We start from the raw sequence: 27,899 nt of genomic DNA on the forward strand, positions 1-27,899 counted from the left end.
TAGATAACAACACGTGTTACTTACACAGACCTTACTCAAAAAATTGTGCAAGCTGAAGAATTAATAAAACAAAAAAAATATTATTAGGTTGATAACGGAAAGCATTACTAGTATGTGAAAGCGAAGATAAAGAGCAGATTGCTGTGAGAAGCTCATTGGTGACAGCGTATGTACAAGATGGTTGGCAGAGTTTGAAGATATTGGAAGATAGCTGCAATTGCTTCAGAAGAAGTCAGAAGAAGTTATGCTATCAATCAGTAGATATATATTTTGCAAGAGGTTCCCATTTTTCCATATCGCCGCTTTTTGTTTCCAACTCAATCTTGATTTCAGAAAGCGTGGATAACGGACAAAGTTAGGGGACGTTTCTTCAGATTTTGCTAGCCAGATATGACGTCGAGCTAGAAGAAGGAAATAGTTAATTTGAAGTGCAAATTCTGACGTATCCGGCTTCAGACCAAAAGCTGTAATGTTTAATAGGGTGGAGGTTTCGTGCATTAGTTTTATACTTTGTAGCCATTCTGATACTCTTTTCCAAAAGTTAGATGTTTCGTGGCATGTCCAGAAGAGATACATTAATGACTCTAAGCCTTCTTGATAGAAGGTGCAATTATCATTTGCCTTAAGCCCAATTTTATATAGAAAATCAGACCATCAATTGGATTTTACAAAATGCGTCAAAATTTCACTTTTTCCGCTTTCTATAAGGTTCAACCAAAGCGACTTAGGGAGAGGTTAAGCTCTAACTCAGTCGAACAAAAATATCTCCGATTAGATAGGATAGACTTTAGAAGGCTCGAAAGAATTAAACTTGGTTTACCCGGCCTGTCTTTTACTAGCCTGCGAACGCAGACGTATTTCCGAGAGAAGCGACAGCGGCAAAAAAAAAAAAGAAAAAAAAAAGCGACTGCGTTTGCAGGCTAGTCTTTTACTAGTTCTGATTAAATTTAAATTATGACGATTGCTTAATACCTCCAACCAAACAGTGTGCGTGATCTGGCTAGGCTATGTGATTAAGAAATTACAGACACTTAGTTTATCGACATGCATAAAAAAGCCGCAATTAAACTTCGTCATTCACAGGCCCTTCTTTCTGTAGGTGGACCAATACTCTTTTAAAGAGAGACAAAAACAAAGTACTTAAGCCATCATACCGCTTCAAAAATGGACGGAAATCACTTTAATTTGTGAAAGCAGAAGTAAAACAAAAGGCGGTTTTCTTTTGTTTAAATCAGCCTCAGGTCAATTACCGGTGGGTAGAAAAAAACCGCAAATATACTACAACAAAGTACTTTAAAGTATAATAGTCGTTATACCGCTTCAAAAATGGCCGGAAACCACTTTAACCTTAACTTAAGGAACTTTCCTTTTGTTTAATCAGCCTCAGGGCAATTCCTTTGGTTAGAATAATGATACTTAAGTAACCGTGTTTTCAGTGTTTCAACACTTTTTCGAGCCTTGTGAATTGAACAACAAACGTTCTTATCCGAGAACTCCGCCATGGACGCTAACAAGGAACCTGAGACAAAGGTACAATTTAGTGATGACAAGAGAGAGTTAGTGTCTAAAAAGTCCTCTCGAAAGAAAAACATCGCTGTTATCGGTGTCGTAACAGTTCTTCTGTTACTGGGCGCGGTGGTTTCGGTGAGTGTGTATTTTTCGCTCAGCAAAACAACTCCATCGCGTTTGGTTGAAGTTAAACTGGAAGAAGGCGAAACTCTGACATATCAAGTGGACCAGAACATAGAGATACAAGGAGGCGATGTACAGAAGGGTATGTTGGCTTTGGTCTTAGATTAAAAGATACGACATAGCTTTAAAATTTTTCCGAATTACTAACTGTTCAGCGGTGAAGAAACCCTGTGTTTTGCTTAGAAAAATGTTCCCCCACACTTTCGTTACACTGAAAATCTCATCCGTTTTACTTTCGGCTTGGCATGTCATTTGAAGTGTGAAAATGGCTGGCTAGCATTTTCAGAAAGCCAACAGAAGCTTTGAAATTCGGAGAATAAGTTACCCAATTCTGTGATTGAAATTTTTGGCTAAAGAATCCGAACAGATTAAAAAGTGTTATCTTACACCGAAATTTGCCTTGAAAACGGCCATAAAATAGTCTAGAAACATAGAAGATAAAATTTTAAAGTTTGTTACTGTTAATTGTTCTCGTTGGGTTCCTCTGAGAAATGCGCAAACGATAAACTAATTTTTTGACAACAACTAAGCACCCGTAGGCTAATGTCAGGAGGCTTGGATGAAGCCAAAAGTCAGCAAGTGTAGTCCAAACAGGGAACAATTTAAAGCTGATCGCTTGTTCGTTAAAAAGAAAGCTTCAAATATATATAGAAATAGGAGAGAACTTACAGTTTTTGTATTAAGACTGATATTCTGCCGCCGCAATGAAGAAAGGAGGGTTGGACTGTTATGTCTGATCAGTTGTAACGCTTTGCTGTTTAACTAACTTCCGTTGGTGTTACTGCAATGGATCAGTACTATTAGAAGTTGTTTTCTAAGATCTATAGGGTACCTTTTCGGTTTGGGCAAGTATTTACAGCAACCCTTTGTACTATACAGGCATATATATGCAGCTACCGGCAAGGGATGTCCAAGGTGTGCTCGCCCTCCAAGGGTATCTATGCCTGAAAATAATTTTTAAGTCCATCGTTGTAAACAAATTGTAATCCACACATACGCAGTAATTTGTAATTTAACATTATTATGATTATCGTGCTTTCTTTCCGGTCTAGATGAGGATAAAAATTTATTAACTTAAGATATTGCACTTTATTTAACAGTGTTTGTTTGCGGATTGAGATCGCTTTAAGGACGGTGCCTAATATTGTTACTGCGCATACGTTCTGCGCATCTCGAGATACTCGGGTTTCCTATGGGTGGTGCCTACTAACACAGGAATATTTTTGCGCGGTTTAAAACTATGCGGAGAAAACAGAACTTAGCAAATGCTTTTGGTATCTCAAAAGAAAATTGGGGGTAACCATGCATTTTTCAGAGATAATTAAGCTTCAATTTAGGAAAAAATCCCATACATTGCTTTATATTTTGGCGCTTTTTAGAGATATAATTATATTAATGCGTGGTTACTCCCAATTTTCTTTTTGGAGTCCAATAGCCCTTGCTTAGGTCTACTTACCCCACATAGTCATAAATCGCACAAAAATACTTCGGTATTAGTAGGCACCGTCCTTAACAAAATTGGAGTAAATTATGACTCAGTAGCGTGATATAGTTCTGATCAAATCATGCATAAAAATGTAGTAAATTTAACACGGTGAGCAGGTGAAGTAATACTTTGTTTTCCGGTGTTTATTTTGCTAATTGAGAATGGTTTTACAAAATTGAAGTTTGACTCAGTAGCATGTACTTCTACCAACTTGAGTGCACGATGGATCGTGTAATGAAATGAAACACGTATGCGTTTTTTTTTTTTCACTCCTTTAATGGTTGTATTTCTTCGCAGCTACCATCCGTACAATAGTCAGCATCCGGGTTCTTAACAAGACGACAGAAGAGTACTGGTTCCTAATGAAATTCAACTTGTCAAACGAGGCTGGAAATGTGGACATAAAGGGCATCCAATCAGTGACAGAGTACTTCCTGGTTCGACTGCCCATTGAATCAAGGTAAACATTTTATAATTTTGTTGTGAAATGAATGGTTACTTTCTAAATCTTCTTTTTGCCCCCTGATTTCTTTTGTAAGACAACCCATAATTTTGATAGACTAAAGTTCTAGTGACATAAAATTTAGCGAGTGTTATTTTTATTTCAACAATTTCTAGCGCCAATGAATGGGTTTAAACCCATTTGATTATGCAAATTAGCCTTGTTCAATATTCTTTTCTAAAAAACACAATTGCACCTAGCGTTGTTGAAATTATTTGGTAGTGAAAAGCGTCTCAGTTCAATCAAGGGCCAAGCTTGCCAACGAGTCAAAGGGGTATCTTTTAAAATTACCTAGTGCTCGCAAAATTTGACCTTTGCTCGATTTGCTCGCAAAATTTAGACGAGTGCTTGCTTGCTGGTGCTCGCAAAATTTTCGCCCTTGCTCGCATGCTCGGATTCTCGTTCAAGATTGCTCGAAATTACGTAAATCGTGCTATGTAAATTTTTTGGTACAGAAGTAAATCTATCTCTGCGTGAACTCTTATGAATCTGACTGTCAAGTTCAGCTGAAAGTACACCACAAAAACAGAAGTTAATATATGTTATTCTTAAGATTTAAAAGTGTTGTGTATTTGTGGAGCCGTGTCATTTAGACTACTAGGCGCATTCTAATAAAAGAAGGTGTCAAGTTAAAAAAATTAAAATTTGCTGCTAACGGAAAATTTACGAAGTGCTCGCTCCTTACAAGTTGTTTTTTCTAAAGTGCTCGCAAGACAAATTTGATCACTGCTCGTGCTCGCAATAAAAACCACTGTGCTCGCATGTTCGCGAATGCTCGCAAAGACCATCCGATACCCCTAGTCAACTGACTAAGAAATTATTTTTCTCGGAAATTGGGAAAAAGAGGTGATAAATGACGGTGTTGAATTCACGTGGAGGGAGCCAGGTATTAAATCAGAAATAGAATTGAGGTAGTCTGTAGATACTACTATGACTTGAAGTCACCATTGGCTATTGTTTTAATGATTGATTGTTTGATGATTGATTGCATGATTGAGAATTAAAATTGTGTGCCCGGACTAGTTAGGTAGCTTTTTAGTGAATGGTAAATCTTAAATGCTTGTAAATATGGAGACTAGAGGCCTTTTTCCTGAAATACATAATTAATACATACTCAATAACAAAATACTGATTTTTGAAAATTATCTGACTAATTTTCTAGAACGCCTAACAACGGAACGGTCGAGTCCTTTGAGGTCTATGGTCATCGTCACACCAATGCAGAACTCCTTCGCCTTGTGTACGGTATTCTTGAGCAACTTCTACCGACTTTGAAACGCGACCTTTACGAAGATGTGGATGGAAAGAAAGCGACCGATTCCAAACCGCTCGATCCTGAAGAATCTCCATTGCTCCCAGGATCTGTGAAAATGCACCGAGAAGCAAACACATCAGACAAGGACACAGTTGTCATCAAAAATCATTTTGATCGTACCGATTTTGCTAACATGCCATCAGAAATTGATCTTGACATGAAATATTCTGACGTCGCCCTCATCAACAAGAGCAACGGAATGGTCTCAGAAAGCCACGCGTATTTTTCTGAAGAGTTAAACTTTGGCGAACCAATCCACAAGAACGACGGCTTTGACGTTACAAAGATGAAGGTCACTCTAACCATCCACATTTCGCTTATTGAAACTAACCATTTGGGATACCCAGAATCCAAGAGGGTTAGTTTCAAGTTTTTCAAGAAGCTAGATATAAAAAATTCTAGCGTCTCCATTTCCGTTGACAAGGAAACAAGTCGTGTACCTGCCGATACAGTGTCCAATTCAAGTCGCACTACGTTAAATGCTCCTTTGTCCAGCCAACATCAGAATTTAACCAACTCGTCAAGCATCCATCGGAAACGATCCCGCCGAGCAGCGAGAGTCGTCCCGTGGCAACGGGCGGAGGCCGTGTACTGGAGTATTGAGCACCCATTCACACTTTTTGAGAGGAGTGTGATCGGAATGAATGTCAAGGGAGTGGGGAAGGTTTGGCTCGAAGGTGGCGATCCCATGGAAATCGGAGTTAGTTTCCGTCTCTACGTTGGAGGAGTTAGTTTGCCCGAAATAATAAGGATACGGTACCAAAAGAGCCAACTGGACGGAAATAATAGGCGCTCAGGATTTCAGTGGGAGAGCGGAATAGTAAGTGAATTTTCTATTTATTCTTTGTTTCTGTAAATACTTATTAGAGTTGTGGGCAGTGATTAAATAAGCTACTTACAGTTCAAAGAAAATTTACAACTTAGTGAGTCAGTCATACATCATGATCCTTCCATCCATCCATCCATCCATCCATCCATCCATCCATCCATCCATCCATCCATCCATCCATCCATCCATCCATCCATCCATCCATCAATACATTCATTCATTCATTCATTCATTCATTCATTCATTCATTCATTCATTCATTCATTCATTCATTCATTCATCCATCCATCCATCCATCCATCCATCCATCCATTCATTCATTCATTCATTCATTCATTCATTCATTCATTCATTCATTCATTCATTCATTCATTCATTCATTCATTCATTCATTCAAACACATCAAGTCTTCAGTCATTCAGTTAGATCGCATAAATCTTTGCTCAATCGAGTCGGACAGAAGATTCCAAGATATAAACTAACGCCTTGTTTCCTTCTTTCTTCTCCCCTCAGAACGTTCGCATTCCTGTGTTAATGATCTCAATTGGAGTCCAGTTCAGTCTTAGATTCCAAGTCAATATCGGTCTGAGCTTTCCTCCGGAAGAGAATTCACTCAATCCTGTCAAGTTAACCATAGAGGTAACTATTCTACTTGTTCTTACTTTCCGCTGTTGAAGACCCTTTATTAGTCATTAGAAGAAGCCAGGCGCTCTAAAAGCAGAAAAATGTTCCAATATTTAAAGTTGCTACGACAACAAGACAACGTAGGTGTTGTCAGAGATTTCCCATAGAGCCATGAGGACCGAGGACGCCCCGCGTTAGTGAGACGTTAGTTTGATAGGATTTCGTTCGTTCGTTATAGTTGTTGTTTAGAACGTTGTTTTTTTTTTCGTAGTAAATTGAGTTATCCCTGTAGTCATTATTTACAAATAAAAGGACTCAGGATAAAGTGTTTACAAGTGCTAACAAACTGGTTGAATTTGAAAGTATTCTTCTTGTTCAAATGTTCAATCTTCGGCGCGTTTTAGTGAGATTGTTAGTAGGGGTAGAATCTTCTTAGTAAAGCTCTTCTCAGTCACAGCATGATTTTGCTTCAAACCTCTCTCTTTTAACGTCTAATTTTCAAACAGAGGTCAAGCAAAGACTGAATGTTCTTATTTGATCCTATTTGTTGATTTATTTTGGGATTTGAAACTGAAAACGGACTACAAGCTATTCTTCTGAGTACAGTGCATGCAAGCCATGGCAAAGTATTTCAGTTCATCAACATTCTGACTAATATTTATATTTTAGTACGCTATTTAATTCATCCATCCATCAACAGTTACGCCTTAAAACTGTTCCTCAGTAGTAGGTATTGATTAGATGCTCTTAAGTTCTGCGGTAATGAGTTAACCGAATGAACCTGAGATAATAATCGAAATAGCTAAATACCTGTTCCTTTTTCGTTTTATCAGATTGAACCTTTTGCCGAAGTCACAGCAAGTATTCAAGCATATGTGTCAGCCTACCTTATCCGAGCTGGTGCCTACGGAGATGGAACACTTGTGCGCGTTAGTCTTCCTGTAACCCTCTCCTACCAAGAAACCCGTTCACCAGGGAGGAGGTGGTGCGTGAACCTTTCTGCTCGTCTGACTGCGCTAGAGCTGATTGCTGGCATTTTCTACCAGTGGTGGGACTGGTGGTGGTGGACTTGGGGACCGCGGCATAATCTGTATACGTTTGGTACATGGGCTGCTTTCAACCGAGATTGGCAACTGCTAGAAAGATGTGGCTAAGCGTGAAAGGCAGCCATTCAGCATTTCTGATTGTTTCTTCTGAAAAAAGGGTGCAATACTTAGACTTTTGTACGGTTTGGTCACTGAATATGGACAGATTGGCACGACGATACAAACTGGTTTTGATTTTTTTCAACTGTTTTAGGGACGGTCTGATTTCCGATTTCACTGCACTGTGCGGACCTTTTCAAATGTGATTCACTGGCCATGATTCCAAAGTCAACCTGATTTAACTATTATCTGACGTCGAGATAAGAGAGTAAACACATATTCAAACAACATACATATTCAATTGCCTGTTAGCCCCAAAAGTACGCGTATACACACCACATTGAATGGAATTTTTATGATAAATCATACTAGCGTTAATTTTCGATCACCAAGGTAAATACGATTACACTGATTTAAATTGATCGAGGTGAACTATACAAAAATTCCTTTGCTGTTTTTTGTTCATTTTCAACAAAGCTAACTCTTTTCCCGGGCATTGCATCATCACCCAAGCTTTCTTCCGCTAAGTGTAATTGGCGCTTCTGGTGAACCATGGGAATCTATCACGGTAAATATATCTAGAGATAGAACCGTCATACGTATGAAAAACCATTTTAATATGTAACGTGGAAAAAGATTATCGATCAGTTTCCATCGCGTAGCCGTCTTTCGTTCGTGTAATCTTGGATGAATTGTCAGTCTCGGCAAACGAGTCATGTTTGGAAACCGGGGTACGATGTTATGAGGGAGGGATCTTGATAATGTAACGTAAACTGATACAGCAACGAACGGAACATGTAAAAATGTATTTCAGTCACATAAACCTTATCTTCATAATGATTCCTAACTGGAATAATAGGCAAAATGCAGTTGAAAGACATTTTGAGCTTTGGAATTGTTGTATTAACGAAACGTATTTTCGGTCCAAAATTTGGGCCATTAAACAAAAACCAATAAGAGTTCAATCTGCTTTATCTGCCTTTTAGAGACGAATCCGCTAAAAGAACTCGTCGAAGCTAAAGGGCTCTAAATATAATGACTGCCTTTTTAGTAATTCGTATTTCTTGAGAATCATGTTTATAACTTTGTTTTAATTTTTTTCAGTACTGATCAGGAGCCCATCACCACGGAGTCATAGGTTCCTGCTACCAAATAGTATTAGTATTATTTACAGGCATGTATGTTATTTTACTCATTAGGGAAACTGTAGATGAAAAGGATCATATTCATTCAGCAAATAAATGATTTTATGCACCTTAGCGGTGAATCTGCTCTGCTCTGTATAGATCACGTGGTAGTAACGACCATGCGCTAAGTTTCTTTTTTTCTGTTCCTCCCTGTTCCCGAGAATTCGCTCTATTTTTATGTTTCATGTTACATATTGATTGGAATATTTAGATCGCTTTTAGTCGATCCTAACTGAAACCAGACTCTATGTTGAGTGAGCAAAGTCGTTCACAATAGCGACATAAGGACGAAGTCACGCAAATGTAAAATATTCTTGGTTTTCACGTGACGTCACTAAATTCTAGAATTTAAAACTAAATTTTTACCTTCATTCAAGGAAAGATTACCTAAAAACATGTCTTTTCACAATTTCTTAGCTCGATGTCGGTCTTCCTTTTGAAAATAGGACAGTTTCAATTTCCGGTTTCATTGTGCGTGACATCAAGAGGACGGCCGTGACAGAGCTGTTCCGTATCTTAAAATGCCTCTTCGGGTGATTTTCAGCATTCTAAACAATTTAGGTTTGAGGATAAAAATTTATCTTAACATTCGAAAATTCACAAAGGAAAACAAACCTCTTTTCTGGCGAAAGTGAACTCCAGATGTTTTTTTTTTTCCGGTCGCCATGTAGAGACGCCAACATGCCGTCTCCATACACTCTTTTTTTTGTAAGAACGTTTTTTATAAGAACGTCGAGGCTGAGATTTACCAAAATTTTAAGAACGTATTAAGAACATTCCTCAGGCTGAGAGTTGATTAAGAACGTTTCTTATTTTGCTAATCTGTCTATAAAATCAAGGTAACAAATGTAAATTAACTAAAATACTTAAGGGCATGTTTTGTATACCATTAACAATAGTGACACACATCTCGGTTTGTCATAATCAGCAGTTCTTGATACCACATCTCTACAAGCAATGCACTTTGATAGATTTCCTGGTCACGTCATCATTGATTTACTGAAATACATGTAGTGTATACCATGTAATTTAAGAACATCTTAAGAACGTTTTCAGCCTTAAATCGCAAAAAAATAAAAGAACGTTCAGCCTCAGATCCAAAATTAGACGTTCTTGTAAAAAATACAGAGTGTATTTTAAAAAGCTCTATAAATTTGTGTGAAACATTTTGTTAAATAACTCGAGTACGGAATACCGCACAGACCTGACGCTTGAACAGGTTTCTTATTTACTTATCATCCATACCATGTCAATTTCTTGACTTCATTCATGTAATGGTTTCATTTTTTTTTTTCACGCGGCAAGGCAATGGCGTGACAGTGAAAACCGGCAATACATTTATGCCGATGTTTTATGTCCAAAATTTGAACAGCATAATATAATGAGGTAGCAGACACATAATGACATAAGCATAACGACATAAAGAAAAAAAAACTGATGTCCATGTCGTTATGTCATTATATCGCCAGTATACATCAGGCTTTAGCTGTGTAATTAAAATTTATCCCTGCAAGCTCTAAATTGGCCACGATTACACGTTCAGTACCGTAATGATACCGAACCAGAATATTCCTAAGCAAGCTTGCGAAGGTTTTGGACACCTTTAATTCCGAAAACCAATCCAACATGGATTTAGTCTGGTGCTTCTTGTTGGGTACCACAAACGCTGTTTTAGCTTGGGGCAGTTTATTGATCCATTAGGCTTTTGTGCGTTTTTAGTGAGCAGTGATCTTCTGGAAAACAAATGCATAATTTTTTTCCGTACAAATGTGATCTAGTGCAGATTTTCGCTCGAAGTTTCGCTGTATGTATGTGTGTTAGCCTCGTCCAAAGTCACCCTCAAGGTTGGCGCGCATTCGAATGACACGTCACTGGTTAAGACACGCCAGTGATCCGACATGAACTCCACTCGCACAATAAGCGCGATGAGGCCTGGGAATGAAGCTGAGTGGGGAGCAATGAGTGTTCATCATTGCTTGAATACCACCTGACATCATAAAGGAACACTGCGTATTTTACCGCATGAAAATGATGTAATGCAGTTAAATGTGAAGGTGTGTGCTTGATATTAAGGTGGCTCGATACAATTTGTTTAGGACCATACAGCTTCAACACCGGTTAAAAAGTGAGATATGGTAAAAAAAAAAAAAAAAAAGAAAGAAAACTGCATCGAACCACCTTAAAATATGTTGACTGTGATTGCTATCTGAGCTCGAATAACATGACTCCAAAGTTAGCTCGTTTGGAATAAATAAAATGGTGTATCACTGCAGCGCAACACGGGGTTGTTTGTCTTCTATAGGCCAATTTCCGAATTTAGGTTTTTCTTTGAAGTGAATAAGTGCATTATTAAACGAAGGATCACTTGCGTTGCCTGATAGTTTGTTGGTCGTAACGGAATTCTCCCGCTAACCCCCAACCGGTCCAGATAGGATTAATTAGGGACCTTAAGCAGAGACGACGACGACGACGCCAATAAAAACGGGACTCAGAAATTACATTCGCGTTTTCTGGATAAATTCGCGATGATTTCTACTCATTTAGTTTGAGTAATGTGGCCGAACTATCCAGGAGCTCACGTCGTAGGGAAAAAGAAAGGAAAATTAATCATCATCCGTTCACGTTCTCTATAAAACCTTGATTGTGGTCATTTCATGTTGTTGTTTCGCAGAGGACGGCAGAGAAATGTACCAAAGTTTATAACGCATGTGCAGAGCCAGGGTTTTGCTAATTAAAACTATTGTTTTCTGACGTCGTCGCCTTCGCTGCTTACGATCCCTAATACCTTGTCCTCACCACAGCTAAATATGGTTTGAAAAATTTGCCCACTTTATTCTCGATTATCTGCACCTCGATATCCTAGCTATTTTTTGTAAGAATGTGAAATTCTTATCCTGGCCAAAAATGACTATAACGACAATACTTTACAACATGTCTAATACACTTGCGCGTAGAATCCGAGAGGAAATGGGATGGGCGACAGGAAAGATTGGTTCACAAGAGCAACGCAAACGCAAGTGCAAGCGCAAGAGACGTTCACTCGTCGAACGCAAACGCAAGCAGAATGAGATACGCACGCGCATTTCAGTACCTTATGATGGTGGCAATCTTGTTCCCAAAGTCCCCGTTACCCTAGAACAGCAGTCGGGAAGCGAGGACTCTGGGAACGAAATAAAAGATGTCGGACGAAGGCGATGTTTTAGGATTGTTTTCTGTCTCGTTCTCGGCCGTCGTCTGTTAAGGCGAAGGCGCCAAATGCAAAGGCATACCGTTTTCTAGCCCCACTTCTCTTGCTACATCACTCCATGCAAGTTGCTTCTTGTTTTTTTCTTTGAATCCGCTGCAACTTTTTTCTTAAAGCACAGGATATTTTCTGACACTCTCTGTTAGTTTTTCATCGCATGGGGACGCCATCTTGGTTTGAACTTAAACTGCAGAGGCATGGAACGAGTGTTGTTCATCTTGCGTTTGCGTTTGCGTTGCCCCGGTTCACACGTGTGAAATGCAAACGCAAGCGCAAATGCAAGCGCAAGGAAATGAAAAATTTTCCATTTCTTGCGTTGGCGCTTGCGTTTGCGTTGTGGTAGTTCACACGTGTGTTTGCTTGCCCTTGCGCTCGCATTTGCGTTTGCGTTGCTAGTATGAACCAGCCTGAAAAGCGACAAAATAAGTGCGCATGCTCGGGTCTTTTAGGCGGAAGATCGCCGACCTCGTACCCGGAGTCTTCGTTCCCCTTGACGAAGAGGAACGAGATTGGACAAGCGCGAATGACGGGATACACGATGAAATTCCCACGTTCAACCTCTACCACTCAGGCCATTTCTACACTAACGTCAATCATCCTTGCTTTGGAGGCAAACTTTTTCCGAATCTTGCACTAAAGAGTTTTTTTTCACCGGGTAATTTATCCTTACCCGACAGCGAGACTTCCTAGGATGAAGCCAGGGAGTTCATGTTTTCATGTTCAAGTTTTCAACGGAGAATCCTGGCTTCACACTTTTTCGGGTGAGGAATAAGAAAATTCAGTTCACATCACTGGATGTACGTATAATTTATCAATTTAAGTAATTTCGATAGCAAGTTTTTTTTTCTTTGTTCTTCAACAGTTCGTGTATAAATGAAACTGTTGCATTGCATCTCTTGAATAGCTTTCCACGTAAATGCGACATAACAACAAGTGTTTGTCGGCGATTTTCCTGTAAGTTTCCCTCGGCCCTCGGAACGTAACTGGAGTCTTAAACGGCGGAGTGTTGTTCTTTGTCTTCTTCCATAATACATATGAACAAGGCATTCACAAGAATCAGGAGTTGACCTAAAGTCGCCTATCCTAAGATGGTTACTTCGATCTGCCACAAACGTTTCCCTTGATTTTTCTTAAACAACACATTGTTTACTCAACTTCTTTCACTGTCGATGACCAACTGCTGCTACTCATTCTTTACCGTTCCAATATTCACGAGGATTTTCTCTCTTTTCCCACACTGAAGATGATGTAAATTTAATTTCACTCATTTTTAAGACTTCCATCAAGAAATCCTGAAATAAAACATAAGCACAAACAGTCATTTTTAACCTGCTTTAAAATGCTGGTAAAGTTATGATATGGTGGTATGGCAGGGACATTCACGAGTTGCTAAAAGGAACCTTCACATTTGAAAACAAAGCTTGAAAACTCACGTTGGTAGAGACAAGTTGAACGTCATCTTCTGCCGATGAACGTCGAAACAATAGTTCACAAACTGTTGGCAACAAGTAGAACTAATCCTAAAATCACGAACTTTCTTGACAACTTTTTGGGTTTGGTAAACTCGCATTTGAGGTGTGAAATTCCGTTGGCCATTTCCTGTTTATTTCAAACGCCAAAGAGAAGGCTATAGAACTAATACAGGCAACTTGTAACGCAACATTTGCCATTGCTTGTTGTACGTATTGCCACATCTGCACGCAATGTTAAAAAAGCATGCAATGTTCATGTCGAAAAACTGCAGGCAACATTTTCGTGCAACTTGTCGCGTAAAAGATGATGTGTTGCAAGTTGTAATTGTCCGAGAGTCTGCAATTGTCTCGAGTCTGCGTACAACAAATTTCATGTTGCAGAAAGTATCCGTAGAAACATTAAAACAGCAAGATTAGTTGTAGACGACTTCAGCGGGTGATACGCACAACAAACAACCACCTGAGTGAGAATAAAGCACAGCTTTGCCAAGTTTGCCAACTCAAAATCTGCCATGTGATGTCACCCTTTCAGGTCTCTCGTTGATGCAGATCATTTTGAGAGTGCCCGTTCAGTCTGCTTCAACCTGTCTCCCACTCTCTTCTCCCTCTTTCCCATGAGAAAAGTTTTTTATTATTTATTTTTTCAGGTCCAAGCATGGTAAGTGGTCACCCCTAGCTCTGTCAGCCTACTGCTGATGATCTATTAGTTAATTCAGTAGGTAGGATACGGGTCTTAGTTTAAAAAAACAAAACAAATCAAAAAACATTAAATGAATATTTCAGACCAACTCTCTTGTTGCTCTTTGAATGACAAAGAGAAAACACAGATTTAAGCATCTCTCAGGGCCACTAAATTCATCCATGCAAACCTCTTAATTAAACAATTTAAAAAATGGAAACAAACCAACCGTGTCCTCTGGGGACTTTGTGGTTTTGTAACGAGCACAGCTCACCATGGCCTTTCTGAACACTGTGCAATCCTGGAACTTGCCATATATGTAGTATTGATGAAACTGGTTCTTGGAGGCTGGCACAAACAAAAAATTGAATAGACTTTGAGAAATCAATTTTTTTCTTGGGAATAGTAAAGCGAGTAAACCATGTGAGTGTACATGTACATGAAAATTGATTCCCGCATGTCAAGTCTCCTTGCATGTGTCAATTTTCGCACAGGTTGGCGTGGTATGCTTGCTTTTCTACCCCTGAAAAAACTAAGGGACTAATTGTAGCCTAAATATTGAATGGATTATTGCATATTTTAAACCACACAAGGAAATTCAATGTATTGATATTTATAACAGTCGAACCTGTATATAACGGCCCTGTATTAAGCGGCCAGTTTTCAAAGTCCCGATTTTTCGCTCATATAAACGCTGTATTTGTTACCTACATTACGCGGCCACCTCTATTAAGCGGCCGCGGCCACCCTGTAGCAGTCCTATGTTTGTCTTTCTTTGTTATTTTTACCTGTATTAAGCGGACTCCCTTGAATGGAGGCTAAGCCATATGTTATCTTACGCGGTATTTTATTGTGTTTAAAATGCGATACATCATCACGATAACGAAATAACATGTACAAAGCTACTGTAAGCTGATGCTCGGCCGTTTAGTATCGTTAACGCTTCTCAGATGTCCGCAATGTGCTGAAGTACAGTACCATATCACGAACGCTAAAACAAGTTTGTTTTGAATATGCTTCACTCTTTAGCTAGAAATTCCTCTTTAATTAGCTTGTTCTTCAGCCACGTGATGGAGAATGAATCGCCTTCAAAGATCACTGTCAGATGCTATAGCACATGCAGAACAACTACGCGCGTTTGCGCAGTACCATGGATAACAGGAACTGTCGTTGGCAGTGTCGACAGTTAACGACTTGCTCTACAAACAAAAGTTTCAAATGCCGAGGCGCCAAGCGCACGTGTTCGACTTTTTTAAGTCGCCGTAATTCTTACTCTATTCCTATTTTAACTTGAACGATTTCATTTTCTATTGTACCACTTTTAATTAGCAATATTTCCGTTATAAATCCACTTCGAACTTAACAACTATGAAATGACGGAATGGGTTATTTTATTGTGAACTGTAAGTCATAGAAATACAGTACTGTATACCGTAGAAGAGTAGAGGACAATTTATTGCACAGTGCTTTTACACAATGTTACGTATATTATACCGTTAAGTTACAAGTTGGCACTACACTGTTTTGAGTATTAATCGCTTAAAAGAGTGTTGATTGTCCTATTGTTTTCTTTGCATGAAATGTTTTTGTATGATAAGCCATTAAAATTGCCATTAGACCACGCCCAGTAAGTATTTTTAGTGATCCTGTATTAAGCGGCCAGTTTCTCAAGTCCCGAGGGTGGCCGTCATATACAGGTTTGACTGTACAGCTTAATCTCTTTTAACCACTAACATTTCCCCGCTCTGTCAAAATGTCCCAGTAGCTTCCAATTTTGCCGCCTACAAGTAGTCTTTGGTTATGTGTCCCTTACTACATGATGACTACTCTCTGCAAGGGCATCCTTTGCTCAAGCCATTTCTGCCTACTATTCTACTGATAATATTTAATAGTTAAATTGAACATTGATTTACTTACAAGCACAGAATCTCCATTTGTCAAAAAAATCAAGACATCTAGGAGCCTTGGAAGAAAAAGAAAGTTAGAATTATTTAACAACCTGTGTTAACCCTGCCACATGGCTGCTACACCCCATTGACCCTGCCCCTCCCCCCTTCTACTGCTTTCTATCCCTGCTCACCCCCTCCTCCACCTATAAACAAAATGAAAGATTGCAGTAGCAAATATTATTAAAGACTGGCCTCCTTAGTAATTGGGCATCTGCTGAAGAAAGTTTAGCCATGGAAAATGGGTTTGGAGAAAACATATAGCTAAGATAGAGCTAGTTGGAAATATTTAAGGACGGTGCCTACTAATATCGAAGTATTTTTGTGCGGTTGGCGACTATGCGGGAAAAGCAGATCTTAGGAAGGCCTATTGAAATCCAAAACGAAAATTGGGGGTAGCCACGCATTTTTCAGAGATAATTAAGCAATAATATCTCTAAAAAGCGCCAAAATATGAGGCAATGTATGGGATTTTTTCCTAAATTGAAGCTTAATTATCTCTGAAAAATGCATGGTTACCCCCAATTTTCTTTCGAGATACCAAAAGCGTTTGCTAAGTTCTGCTTTCTCCACATAGTTTTAAACCGCGCAAAAATATTCCTGTATTAGCAGGCACCACCCATAGGAAACCCGAGTATCTCGAGATGCGCAGAACGTATGCGCAGTAACAATAGTAGGCACCGTCCTTAATAAGGGGAAATTAATTGCATAGGAATGATATCAAAATGCAATAATGCTTTTTCGGTAAACCACTTCTTACCAGGTAATCTGGGTGGTTATTGATTATCATTATTTTTATAACGTACACGTGCTTCTAAGCAGTGAATGATGCTTTTCTGTGTGATACATGTAGTTGATTAACATGATCAAGCTGCTCTCACACAAGCTTTATTATTTTCTTCTCTTTCAAAGAACAGCTTCTTTTTAACCGTAATGAGCCATATGTAAGGATTTAGAGAAAAAAATTAGTCATTGTCACCTGTGAACTTTCTAATTACGAATTCTGCGATAAGTTTGATGCTTCGTATTGTACAAATTAATGCAACTTGAACATTGACCTTTTTTGACTTGAAAATGAAGGCAGCCGGAATGTCTTGGAAACATAGTCTCTTTTCACTAATTTTTATTTTAAATAATAAGTCATATATTTGGAAGAAATAACGCTATTTACTCAGACTAAAGGAGAGTGGCTTGAAGATTTTGACTGAAATTGTCATCATCGTGCTGATCGACCAACATCTCAACAGTAAGAGAGCGAAACAAGGCACAATTTTTGGGCAATTTTACATCTCACTTGATTATAATAAGAAGCCTCATTTACCCATTTCAAAGACAAAATACACAGTCAAGATATGAAAGGGGGTCCCAACTACCCAGACTGTCCTGCTACATGTAGATTTGCTGCATAATAATAACAATTTAGAAGTGTCAATATTAAATCGGGATCTATAAAATGGTGTTGACCGTTTTTATAAAATTTGACATAATTAGCTACTGATCAATCCATGCTTTGACTTAAAGTACATACGAAGCAAAATTTATTTTCATGCAGTTATAAAATATATTGTGTGAAATGTATGATTCCAAACTTTGAGTTGTATAAGGTAAAAATTGATGATTTTGAAAGCGGCGAAAGTTGGACTTATTTGACCCGAGAAATGGTCCGGAACTAGGTCGAGTTTATTGTGAAATTCCTTCTTGTGAAGGAATGTTGGGGTCATTAGTTTTGTTTACATTCACTGATTTCTTACTATGAGGGGATGAGGGAGACTGCTCCATTCTAACTCCCTTTGTTGTCCCTTTGTTTTTACAACTTTCATTGTTAGGGGCAGCAGCAATGCAATATCTCCCTCTAGTCATCTCTTTCCTGCTATCCGCCATAAATGATAATTTATTGTACCCAACGTAATACATTACGTCAGCGGATGTTGTCAGGTGGTATTTTGACTAGCGATTTGAACAGCCATTTTTCGGGTCAAAATAGTCCAACTTTTGGCGCTTGTGAAATTGTTAAGTTTCACCCTAGACATCTCAAACTTTGGAATCTTACATTTCAAATGTTATATTAATTTTTATAACTACGCAAAAATAAATTTGCTTTACATGCACTAGTTAAAGAACACAGAAGCTGATTATCAAGAGACCACCTTGTATGAGAATTTTAGAAACCATTTTCTAATTTCTACCAAAATATTTTCATTTGTAGAAAGAGAAATAGTATAATACACCATCCACATGTTTACATGGGAAATTATGAAATTTGGTCCTAAAATTGGTCGCATCAGCTGTCAGCTTACAGGACTTGTTAGAAAAACTGAGAAAATGTTTGGTTTTGAATGGTACATGTAACATGTCAAGTTGATATACAATCCACTTTTATCATCATCATCATCATCATCATCATCATCATCAAATTCTCCACCATCATCATCATCATTATCATAATCATAATCATCATGCTCTCATTGTTGGTGTGATATCCTAAATTATTTTACCCATTTATGTACAGTCATGTAGATATCGATGTTAAATAATTATCCTGTGAAATTGCACAGAAAATCAGCTCATACACTGTACTTAGCCAATGAGACCATAGGCCAAATAAGGTCAGATATTCTGCAATATTTATCGTTCAGCACATTGATAACAAAGCAATCACAGTCAAGTTTGCTACATTCCTTTCTCTGACATCAGAAATCGTGTATATTTAACAATTATCCTGCAAAATCACACAAAATATCACCTGATACTTAGCCAACAAGGCCATAGGCTGAGTTGGCTATAATCAGGGGATATTTAACAAGACTGAGCAGGATAATTGTTTTTAATATTATTCAATGACTTGATATTATATAAGCACAGTTTTATTGCAAAAAAGCCGGAGACTATCTTTAGTTTACCATTTTTCTCCCCAATCCACGATATTATGTACATCGCAGGATATCTGGGCTCAATCGTTTGAAGCCCGATTAAGCTAATCCTGGATTAACGTGAACTTTGATTCTAGTTTAATTGCTAATCAATAAAGATTCTTCCAAAAGATTTTTGGCCCTCAGTTTTTACTTAGACTTTTCTTTACCTTTAGCTCAAAATTAGCCTTTAAAACCATTTTTAACGAGCAAGCTGAAAGCCTCGATTACCCTCTAAATCGTGGATTAGCGTTAATCGGCTTTCGAAAGACCCAGCCCTGTTGTGTTGAATGCTGAGTGTACCATGACCATATTTGGGCAGTGTTACAATGCGTTGACTGAATACAAAATAATACTGTATCTGTTGTAGACGAATTTTGAGCGCACAATGACCCTACTTGGAAAGTGTTACAGTATGTTGAAATACATAAAAAGCACTATTTCCAATGTACAGTGTACATGCCAAGCTTAAGTCTACACTGTATCTGAACTGGCCACTGGTCTATGCCAGTCAATAAGGGTAAAGGGGCCGACGTAATCACCCCTTCCGCTTTCATCGTCCCTCATGCATCAGTCACTCTGTGCAAATGTGCTCTTCAAATGTGCAATCATGTTCAATGTTGCAATCGCAACTTAATAACTTGCAATCGCAACTTATAACTCGCGATCGCAACTTACTAACTTGCGATCGCAACTTACTAACTTGCGATCGCAACTTATTAACTTGCGATTGCAACTTATTAACTTGCGATCGCAACTAACTAACTTGCGATCGCAACTTTATAACTTGCGATCGCAAGTTAATAACTGACGATGAGGTCACCGTTGCACGTGCGTGAACCCACAAAGATGGCGGTAGGAGATAACAAGGGGTGACAGGCCTGCACGATTTCTAACAATGGAAACATTTTTGATGTGTAACCTCTTTAAATTTTTGCTCTGACATTAGCATGTCATTTAGAGATTTTCCTTTTTTAAAGGAAATTAGTGGTGGCTCTTTGAAGATTTCTCGTAGGAAAGGCCGGTTTTGTATTAAGTACCATGTAAGTTGCGATCGCAAGTTAATAAGTTGCGATCGCAAGTTAGTAAGTTGCGATCGCAAGAAAAAAATCGATGTGTCCCTCAATATGAGCCACCGTAAAGATCACAGCTTGAAGTTATAAGCTAACAAAGTAAAAAGCGAGTAAAAGAACGAGTCTACCTTGAATTCTGTTGCTTTCAGGTCGTCATTTTCAGGTAAAGATTGATCCCCAAAGATGCTAGACATCATCCACTGCACTGTGTGTGATCTAACTCGACTCGGACGAGTCTTGTAGCGGCCGAAGGGATTTCTGGGATATTTTCATGAAACCAAAATCGAGGCTCTAGCTTGGAAACGAGGTTGAGGAGGAGACGTTCCGCAAGAAAAACATGTCTGAACCAAAGCAATTGCAACTTCAGGTGGAAGGGATGGCCAACCTTAAGGAAACGCTGAAAGAACATGAAGGGAAGAAGATAATTGTGATGTTTATTGGATCGATGTGTGAGGAAGGCGATCACATGGGCGAAAGCTGGTGCCCTGACTGTCGTGACGGTAGGCAAAAGGTTCTAGTTTTATCACATGCCTGAATTTCAGTTCCTTGTAGCTTGAGAAATCCGTCATTCGATCGCATATTTCTTATTTCTCAAGTGTTTAGACATCTATTCAGTTTTTTTTCTGTAAGTGTTAAAGGTGTGAAACACATTCAATAGTGTGTTTTTCTTTCTACAAGTACAGAAAAAAATGTGCATTTTTGTTTTCATTTATTTCAAGTTACTGGCTACACCCTTACTTGTTGTTGACACCATCAGCTGATTTTACGTCACGTCTGAATCAGGAAACTCTTCCTCTTAGTTTGAATGGTGTGGGGAACATTTCCCTGGCTAGAATATATGATTGTGATACATGAAATTGAACATAAATTGCAGTTGCAGATTAAGCTTATCAAATAAATTATTGTAAACATGTTTTTATTTCTGATTTACACTTGAGCATACATCAAACCTGGCATGCTTCATATATTATATATAAATGTAAACAGAAGCTGATAAGATATGAATGTGATATGATTAAGGTATTAAATTGTCACTAGACGATGAATATGATGGGGTGCTTAACAATAATTGAAAATGGAGCAGAATATTGTAGACTTCTCTCACTTTTGCAGTATCAACTGCCCATTTGAACATTTTATGTTTTGGACAGAAAAATTTTTCAATTTGCAGTGGACAAGAACGTTCATATTTTGTGGTCAGATGGTCTTCAGCCATGCTTCAGAGTGAGATATCACAATGCAAACGTGATACCAAGGGCTCTATGTAGGCCAATTGGCCACAAAAAAAAAGATGCCAATTGACAATTTATTAATGTTATTAAGGATGGTGCCTACTAATAAAGAAGTGTTTTTGTGTGGTTTATGACTATGTGGAAAAGTAGATCTTAGCATGGGCTACTGAAATCCAAAAAGAAAATTGGGGTAACCATGCATTTTTTGGATATAATTGAGCAACAAGATTTATTATTCTAAAAAAAACAATAAAGAATTGAAAAATTGTCAAATACTTGTAAATTGTTCGTGGCTAGTCTGACGCGGCATTTCGTCTTGGCCAAGAGACTCTTCAGAGACCTTAAGAATTTGTAGGCAAACTCATTGAGCATCACGCTCAAAGTCCCGTTCGCAAATTCAAGATGTTAGCAGTCTGGCCCTCCATCGCAGAAGGATTCCCAATCGCACGTACATGAGTTGAAATTTATACAATAAAGAATTGAAAAATATTATTGTCAAATACTTGTAAATTGTTCGTGGCTAGTCTGACGCGGTGTTTCGTCTCGGCCAAGAGACTCCTCAGAGACCTTAAGAATTTGTAGGCAAACTCATTGAGCATCACTCTCAAAGTCCCGTTCGCAAATTCCAGTTGTTAGCAGTCTGGCCCTCTATCGCAGAAGGATTCCCAACCTAAAGAACAATTTACAAGTATTTGACAATTTTTCAATTCTTTATTGTATAAATTTCACCTCGTGTTCGTGCAGTTTGGAATCCTTCTGCGATAGAGGGCCAGACTGCTAACATCTTGAATTTGCGAACGGGACTTTGAGCGTGATGCTCAATGAGCTTGCCTACAAATTCTAAAGGTCTCTGAAGAGTCTCTTGGCCGAGACGAAACGGCACGTCAGACTAGCCGCGAACAATTTACAAGTATCTAAAAAAAAAACAGTAAAATACAAAGCATTGTATGGTGTTTTTTTTTCCCCAAATTCAAGCCTTAAATTTATCTCTGAATAATGCATGGTAACCCCAAATTTTCTTTTTGGATACCAAGAGCACTTGCTACGTTCTGCTTTCTCCGCATAGTTTTAAACCGCGCAAAAATTTCCCTGTATTAGTAGGCACCCCACATAGGAAACCCGAGTATCTCGAGATGCGCAGAATGTATGCGCAGTAACAAAAGTAGGCACCATCCTTAAATAACTTACATGTATAATTGAAGGTCTGAGAGCATAACCGACTTATGTCGAATTTTAGCGCGGCTTTCGATTTCGCACGGATTTGTCCGAATTTTGGCTCTCCCTGGTTTGGAAAAGATTTCGCGGTTTTACAATCGTGGACAAAACTCCTTGACAAAACCAAACACGAACAGAACAAAAACCACTTCCTTACTTCTCCCTCCCACCCCCTCCCCCTATGCAATGACAACCGAACACAGACAGCCAAAAAACCACACGCTTACTGTTTCTCCCTTCATAATTCTACCACAGTTACTTCTCCCTCCCCCCCTCCCCCTTATGCAATGTTGATGTGGAAAGCGATGCTTGCCAGGAAACTGTTCGTGACCCAAAAGACAACATTGAGTCAGGGGGGGGGGGGGGGGGGAGGGGGATTTGGTAGTTTGGTTGTCTACAAGTGAACGCGCTTGGAAGGCAAATTTTTTTATAGGTTTTGTCCACGTCAGACTCGTTGTCCAAATTATTGGTAGGCTAAAAGTTTCCACTGTCCACGAGCCGTGTTTAGTCGCTCCAGTTGTTGTTGCTATAAGTAACGTTTGAGATGATATCATGGTTTGCTTTTGCGGGTTGTAACAAGCCCAAAAATATAGATCAAGGCAGTCGGGATAAACAACTTGCGTATCGTACTGGCTAGTTGGTTTCGCTTTTGTTTGGTGAAGTTTCTAAACGCACGACATCTATGGATCTTTTGAAAAGTTATGAAATTGACGAATGCAGTTCACAGGAACTGGTGGAAATGTTGTCCAAAGAATCCCTCCTTGGTAGTGATGACTGTGCCGTGGCGAATTTTTCAATTCAATTATCAAATCCCACGGGAGCATCAGAGACAAATCCAGCCATATGCAAGGTGTTTTGCAAGCCTTAGTTGTGGTTTGCCAGGCTTGACAATGAACTTGACAATTTCAAGGCAATGATTCAATAAAAGTACGATTAACATAGATTTTCAACGGTTAACACCAACTGGTCGTGAAAAGAATAGATAGTCTTTACCTTTTAATAGAACTGCCGTTAATCGTTGTTAATCGTTGAAATGGCTACATGTGTGTAGAATGCTAGTATTTTGCGTTATCAAGAGTGATATGTCGACAAACGGAACAAAGCTGGATTTTACGCCAGGAAATGGACACATTTTCTCTTGGAGAATGTAACTGTTTACATTTGGGACATTCCTGTCACGTACGTAGTAGTTTGTAACAGAATCAAATAAAAGCGTGACAGCATTCTTTTCATTGCTCCTGCGAAAAACACCGCTTTCGTGTGCCGTGTTTCAAAGACAACGAGTGTATATTGAATACAAGTATTTAATCCTCAGTGCATTGTCCTTTTGGTCATCCAGTGTCTATAATGTTACCGATATATCTTTACAAGATGGTAAAATTTCTCAATGGCATTAAAACGAAACACAAAGCAGCGTGAAAAAATACTGGACAATGGTTTTCAATCGAATTGCAGTTCACATGCAAAAGTTTGGACAAATCCGAGCTACATTGAAAAACGGGCTGAAATTCGACATAGGTCGCTTATGCTCCCAGCCCTTCAATTGCACTAGTAGTTATGGTAAATGGCAGATTCATGCACATTTGCATCTGTATTCCTTATTCTACAGTTAAGGTTACTGTATACCTTTCGAGGTGTGTCGCGTCTAAGCGATGTAGCGCGTCTGGTTTAAACCGTAGATACCTGAACCCTTATATCAATTTATAGCTTATAGAGCTCGGGCTATCAAACTATACGAAGAATTTTTAACTAAAATGAAGTGCCGAATTGTTAGCACTGTTTTCTTGGATCAGTTTTTCACTTGGAGGAGACACTTTAAGGAGCTAAAACTCAAAGGAAATTTGTTCGTTTGCCTTCAAATGTGGACAGGAGTTAGTTTAACATATAACCAACAAAAATGTGTCTGTGAATTTTTTCTTTTGAAATATTTTTCTCGGAGAGCAATTTTTGTAAGATCACTCCACATTATTTTTATCCTATTTTGAAAATGTTCTGTAACTTTTCACTGCCATTGAATATGGCAAAACACAGACACAGTTTTTTAGTGCCAACAGTGATAGGCATCTACATGTAACTTCTCCTTACAATATCGCTACTTGATCAAATGTGTAAGTCATGAGAATAGAGGAAATGATCCGCAAAGATGTCTTGATGTTCAAACAAATTCTCCCAACTAGCAAGATAAGAAATGTGTGTAGAAAAGCGAGGAGAAAATGTATTTTGATACCTTGACTTCATGGTTCAATTAAGAATCAAAACACACTGTACCTTTTAAAATGCTATGGTCTCAAGGACATCAAAAATTTCAAATCCTAAAGAGGATTGGAGATGTTTTATAGAATATGGAAAAAAATGTGTAGAGCAGCTGAACTTGTAATAATGATGAAAATAAAATTAAATGAGTATGTTTTTAAGTGTAGTCCTGAGAAGGACTGTTTGAGGAGATGGTGTCACCTCAAGCAGGATGATGATCAGCAGGATGACCAATTTACCTCTATCTTTGAGGAAATTGAGCACACTTAAAGCTTTTAAGAACTCTCTATGGAATAGTATTTTAAAAGTTAAAGCAGTTTTTAAATCATGTTATTCTGTAACTAGTTAATTACATGTTTAGTCTAGAGGAAATTGAGCACACTTCAAGCTTTTAAAAACTCTATATGGAATAGTATTTTAAAACTCAGCAGTTTTTAAATCATTTAATTCTGTAAACTAGTTACTTGCATGTTTAGTCTTTTTTTTCTAATTTTTAGTAATATTTTATTCAAATTGTATATTATTGTAACATTATTGTACATGTATATTGTACAATGTAGCTCAATATTCTAAATAAAATTTCTTTCTCATTGCAGTATTCTTTAGAAAAGGTGCCACATGGTTAAAATGGTTTTATTCTAAATATTATTTTTACTTTTCAGCGGAGCCAGTTGTCGAAGCTGCTTTACAGCAGGCATCAACTGACATGGTGTTCATTTTAGTTGTTGTGGGTGACAAGCCAACGTGAGTTCATGGACTTACCTTGTTGTAAACAAGCAAATCCTTCTTACTTTTGCAAGTGCTTACTTTAAATTTTAATTTATGGTTTAAAATTAATTTGCTTTAGAAATACGCAGGCAAGTAAAAACTAGCGATATAATCTTACTCTATTGAACTCGCTTGTATTATTCATTCCTTGAGAATGGCCTCATGATATCACCGAAACGTTGGAACATTATATCGCTAGTTTATACTTGCCTGTGAATTTATGGTTTACTTAGCTAAAATGATACAAAATTCTTTTAATAATTGTTATTACACTGCATAAGCTACATACAGGCTATCCAACTTCCTGAGGTTAAGAAAAAATCTTTGTACATTTTGATGTTGAAAATTCATGTCATTCCTTGACCATAACTACAAAATTACAGCTGTGAGTTAGTATTTTAACACTTGCCATCTTTTTTTTGTTTTGTTTTATCAGGTGGAAAGATCCTAATAATGAATTTAGAACCGGTGAATTCAAATTGAAAGAAATACCAACAATTGTGGAGTATGGAACTGTAAGTACATTAAAATTCTTTTGTATTTTATTTTCCTGGGGAGGTCCACCAATTAACAAAAAATAATTGGAAAACACAAATTCTATTATTCGCCCAAATTTCAGGCAGTTCTAAAGGAAATCATAACTCTTAAAAGTGAGTGCACAGTTAGGGGCCAGTCTGCAGTGTATGGAGGAACTCGAAGAGATCTCATGTGTGCAAAGAGATTTTACTACCTAGTGCATCATGTGTAGTATGATCTTCAAAGTTCCCCGCGTCATTGACATGTTCTGGTTGCTACACTTCAGTATAAAACCTCACCTAGAGATTGTTAGTCCCATGCCTGGGGGTTGGAGATCTCTGCATGTTCAGAATTGACCAGTGCCGTTGCCAGCACGACTGAGGCTAGACGAGGCACTTTCCTTTCTAAAGTTTACCCCAAAATACTTAGTTATTTACTCACTATTAAATCTGTTCAAAAATTAAACGTGTGTCAACAAAAATTCTTCAAATGCAGCTGGAATGTGGGAATGTAAACAAATTCGAATGGCGAGTTCGCAGACATCCATCCCGACCCTCTTAAAGTCATACAAATGTAATTTCCATTAACATGCAGTCATAAGTTCTGTTAAAAAGGTGGAAGGCCTGTGTGACCCCTAACTCCATGTAATGGCTGCTTATCCCTTCCTTATAGCTTCTTGCGTACATTTATGGTGAGCATTATGTGAATGACAGGATTTGACACTGCTTGCTCAACCATACAAATTTTACAGATTTACTTGTTTATTTATTTATTTATTTATTTGATTTTTGTTAGCTATTATTGCATTAATATTAATTATTAATGCTTCCTTGGCTGAGAGAGCCATCCAGGACTAGACATTTCTAAATCACTCATTACATGTACATGTACATGTGCATTGTTAAGTTTCTTCTTTTTATTCCAGGATAAAAGACTTGGATGTGATGACTGCAAAGTGCAGGACAACGTGAATAATTTCTTTCCAAAATGAACTTACAGATCATTAGGTTGAGTAAAGTAATAAATTATTCTCAGTATAAAGTAATCACAGCAATTATTATGATCATAGACAGTGCACTTCCACTCTGTTTGTGTCTTATTAGTTGTGAGATGCATCAAATTTAAACCTTTCCAAGGGGCTAGATAAAAGGAATGGATTAAGTGAAATTCAATGCAGTTAATACCAGCAGATAAGTCATATCCTGAAAATAGGAATATTTTTTGAAGTGTTAGGGATGTTCCTCAAAATCAATAATTCAGAAAAATCAGCACTGTCTTGATTTGTTTTGCCCTTTTTTTTTGGTTTTGTTTTCCTGAGCCTGAGTTCCTGGTCATGTACATATTAACAATTAATTATTGTAATTATTACAATAATTTAATTACTCAGAGAATTAATTTTTAGTCCAATATATTATTAAGTAAACATTAACAGTGAAATTTTAGCTAACCTACTTGACAATTATGAGCAAATGATTCTTGTTTTATTGCATAATTTATTACAATAATAATAATATTAATAATAATAATAATAATAATAATAATAATAATATATTGCTCATTCGGGTCTGTTTTTTATTTTTATTTATTATGTTTTTTTTTTAGGGGGGGGGGGGGGAGGGCAGGGGTTTGCTAGGCAATGTGAGACAGACATAGACGTACACATAATATTCAGGGAAATTTCTAGTTAAGGACTAACATGCGCTTAATTTTGATTAATGTTCCCAAAAGCTGCACCCTGATTTAGAGTGAAGGTTTTAACTAAGACAAGGTGGCTGATCTGCTGGTGATTTCTTGAGTTATTTGAGGCTACAA

The 27,899-nt window shown here is 38.0% G+C and overlaps 3 protein-coding genes across 4 annotated transcripts; 2 read left to right on the forward strand and 1 right to left on the reverse strand.

The window, feature by feature from the left end:
* The first annotated feature begins 1,280 nt into the window (after positions 1 to 1,280).
* On the forward strand, positions 1,281 to 8,852 carry LOC146481355 (uncharacterized). The gene is made up of 5 exons (XM_085108445.1): positions 1,281 to 1,774; positions 3,476 to 3,638; positions 4,843 to 5,815; positions 6,338 to 6,463; positions 7,282 to 8,852. The coding sequence occupies exons 1-5, from the start codon at positions 1,501 to 1,503 to the stop codon at positions 7,600 to 7,602; spliced, it is 1,857 nt and encodes a 618-aa protein (XP_084964571.1). The 5' UTR covers positions 1,281 to 1,500; the 3' UTR covers positions 7,603 to 8,852.
* A 3,954-nt stretch (positions 8,853 to 12,806) lies between these two features.
* LOC146481356 (synaptic plasticity regulator PANTS-like) lies at positions 12,807 to 20,313 on the reverse strand. 2 transcript variants are annotated; one of them, XM_085108403.1, is made up of 5 exons: positions 20,232 to 20,313; positions 16,093 to 16,138; positions 14,405 to 14,523; positions 13,212 to 13,316; positions 12,807 to 13,153 (listed from the first exon to the last, which is right to left on the reverse strand). In XM_085108403.1, exons 1-4 carry the CDS (start codon positions 20,298 to 20,300, stop codon positions 13,212 to 13,214), a joined length of 339 nt encoding a protein of 112 aa, XP_084964529.1. In that variant the 5' UTR covers positions 20,301 to 20,313; the 3' UTR covers positions 12,807 to 13,153. The 2 variants fall into 2 exon arrangements, with proteins under 2 accessions (XP_084964529.1, XP_084964528.1); XM_085108402.1 differs by having other exon boundaries at positions 12,807 to 13,316.
* An 83-nt stretch (positions 20,314 to 20,396) lies between these two features.
* Positions 20,397 to 27,200, forward strand: LOC146481357 (thioredoxin domain-containing protein 17-like). The gene is made up of 4 exons (XM_085108446.1): positions 20,397 to 20,603; positions 25,466 to 25,547; positions 26,008 to 26,086; positions 27,013 to 27,200. Exons 1-4 carry the CDS (start codon positions 20,441 to 20,443, stop codon positions 27,076 to 27,078), a joined length of 390 nt encoding a protein of 129 aa, XP_084964572.1. The 5' UTR covers positions 20,397 to 20,440; the 3' UTR covers positions 27,079 to 27,200.
* The last annotated feature ends 699 nt before the right edge of the window (positions 27,201 to 27,899 follow it).

Source organism: Pavona decussata, unplaced genomic scaffold (genome assembly GCF_977016875.1).
Source record: "Pavona decussata unplaced genomic scaffold, jaPavDecu1.1 SCAFFOLD_50, whole genome shotgun sequence".
Taxonomy (NCBI): Eukaryota; Metazoa; Cnidaria; class Anthozoa; order Scleractinia; family Agariciidae; genus Pavona; species Pavona decussata.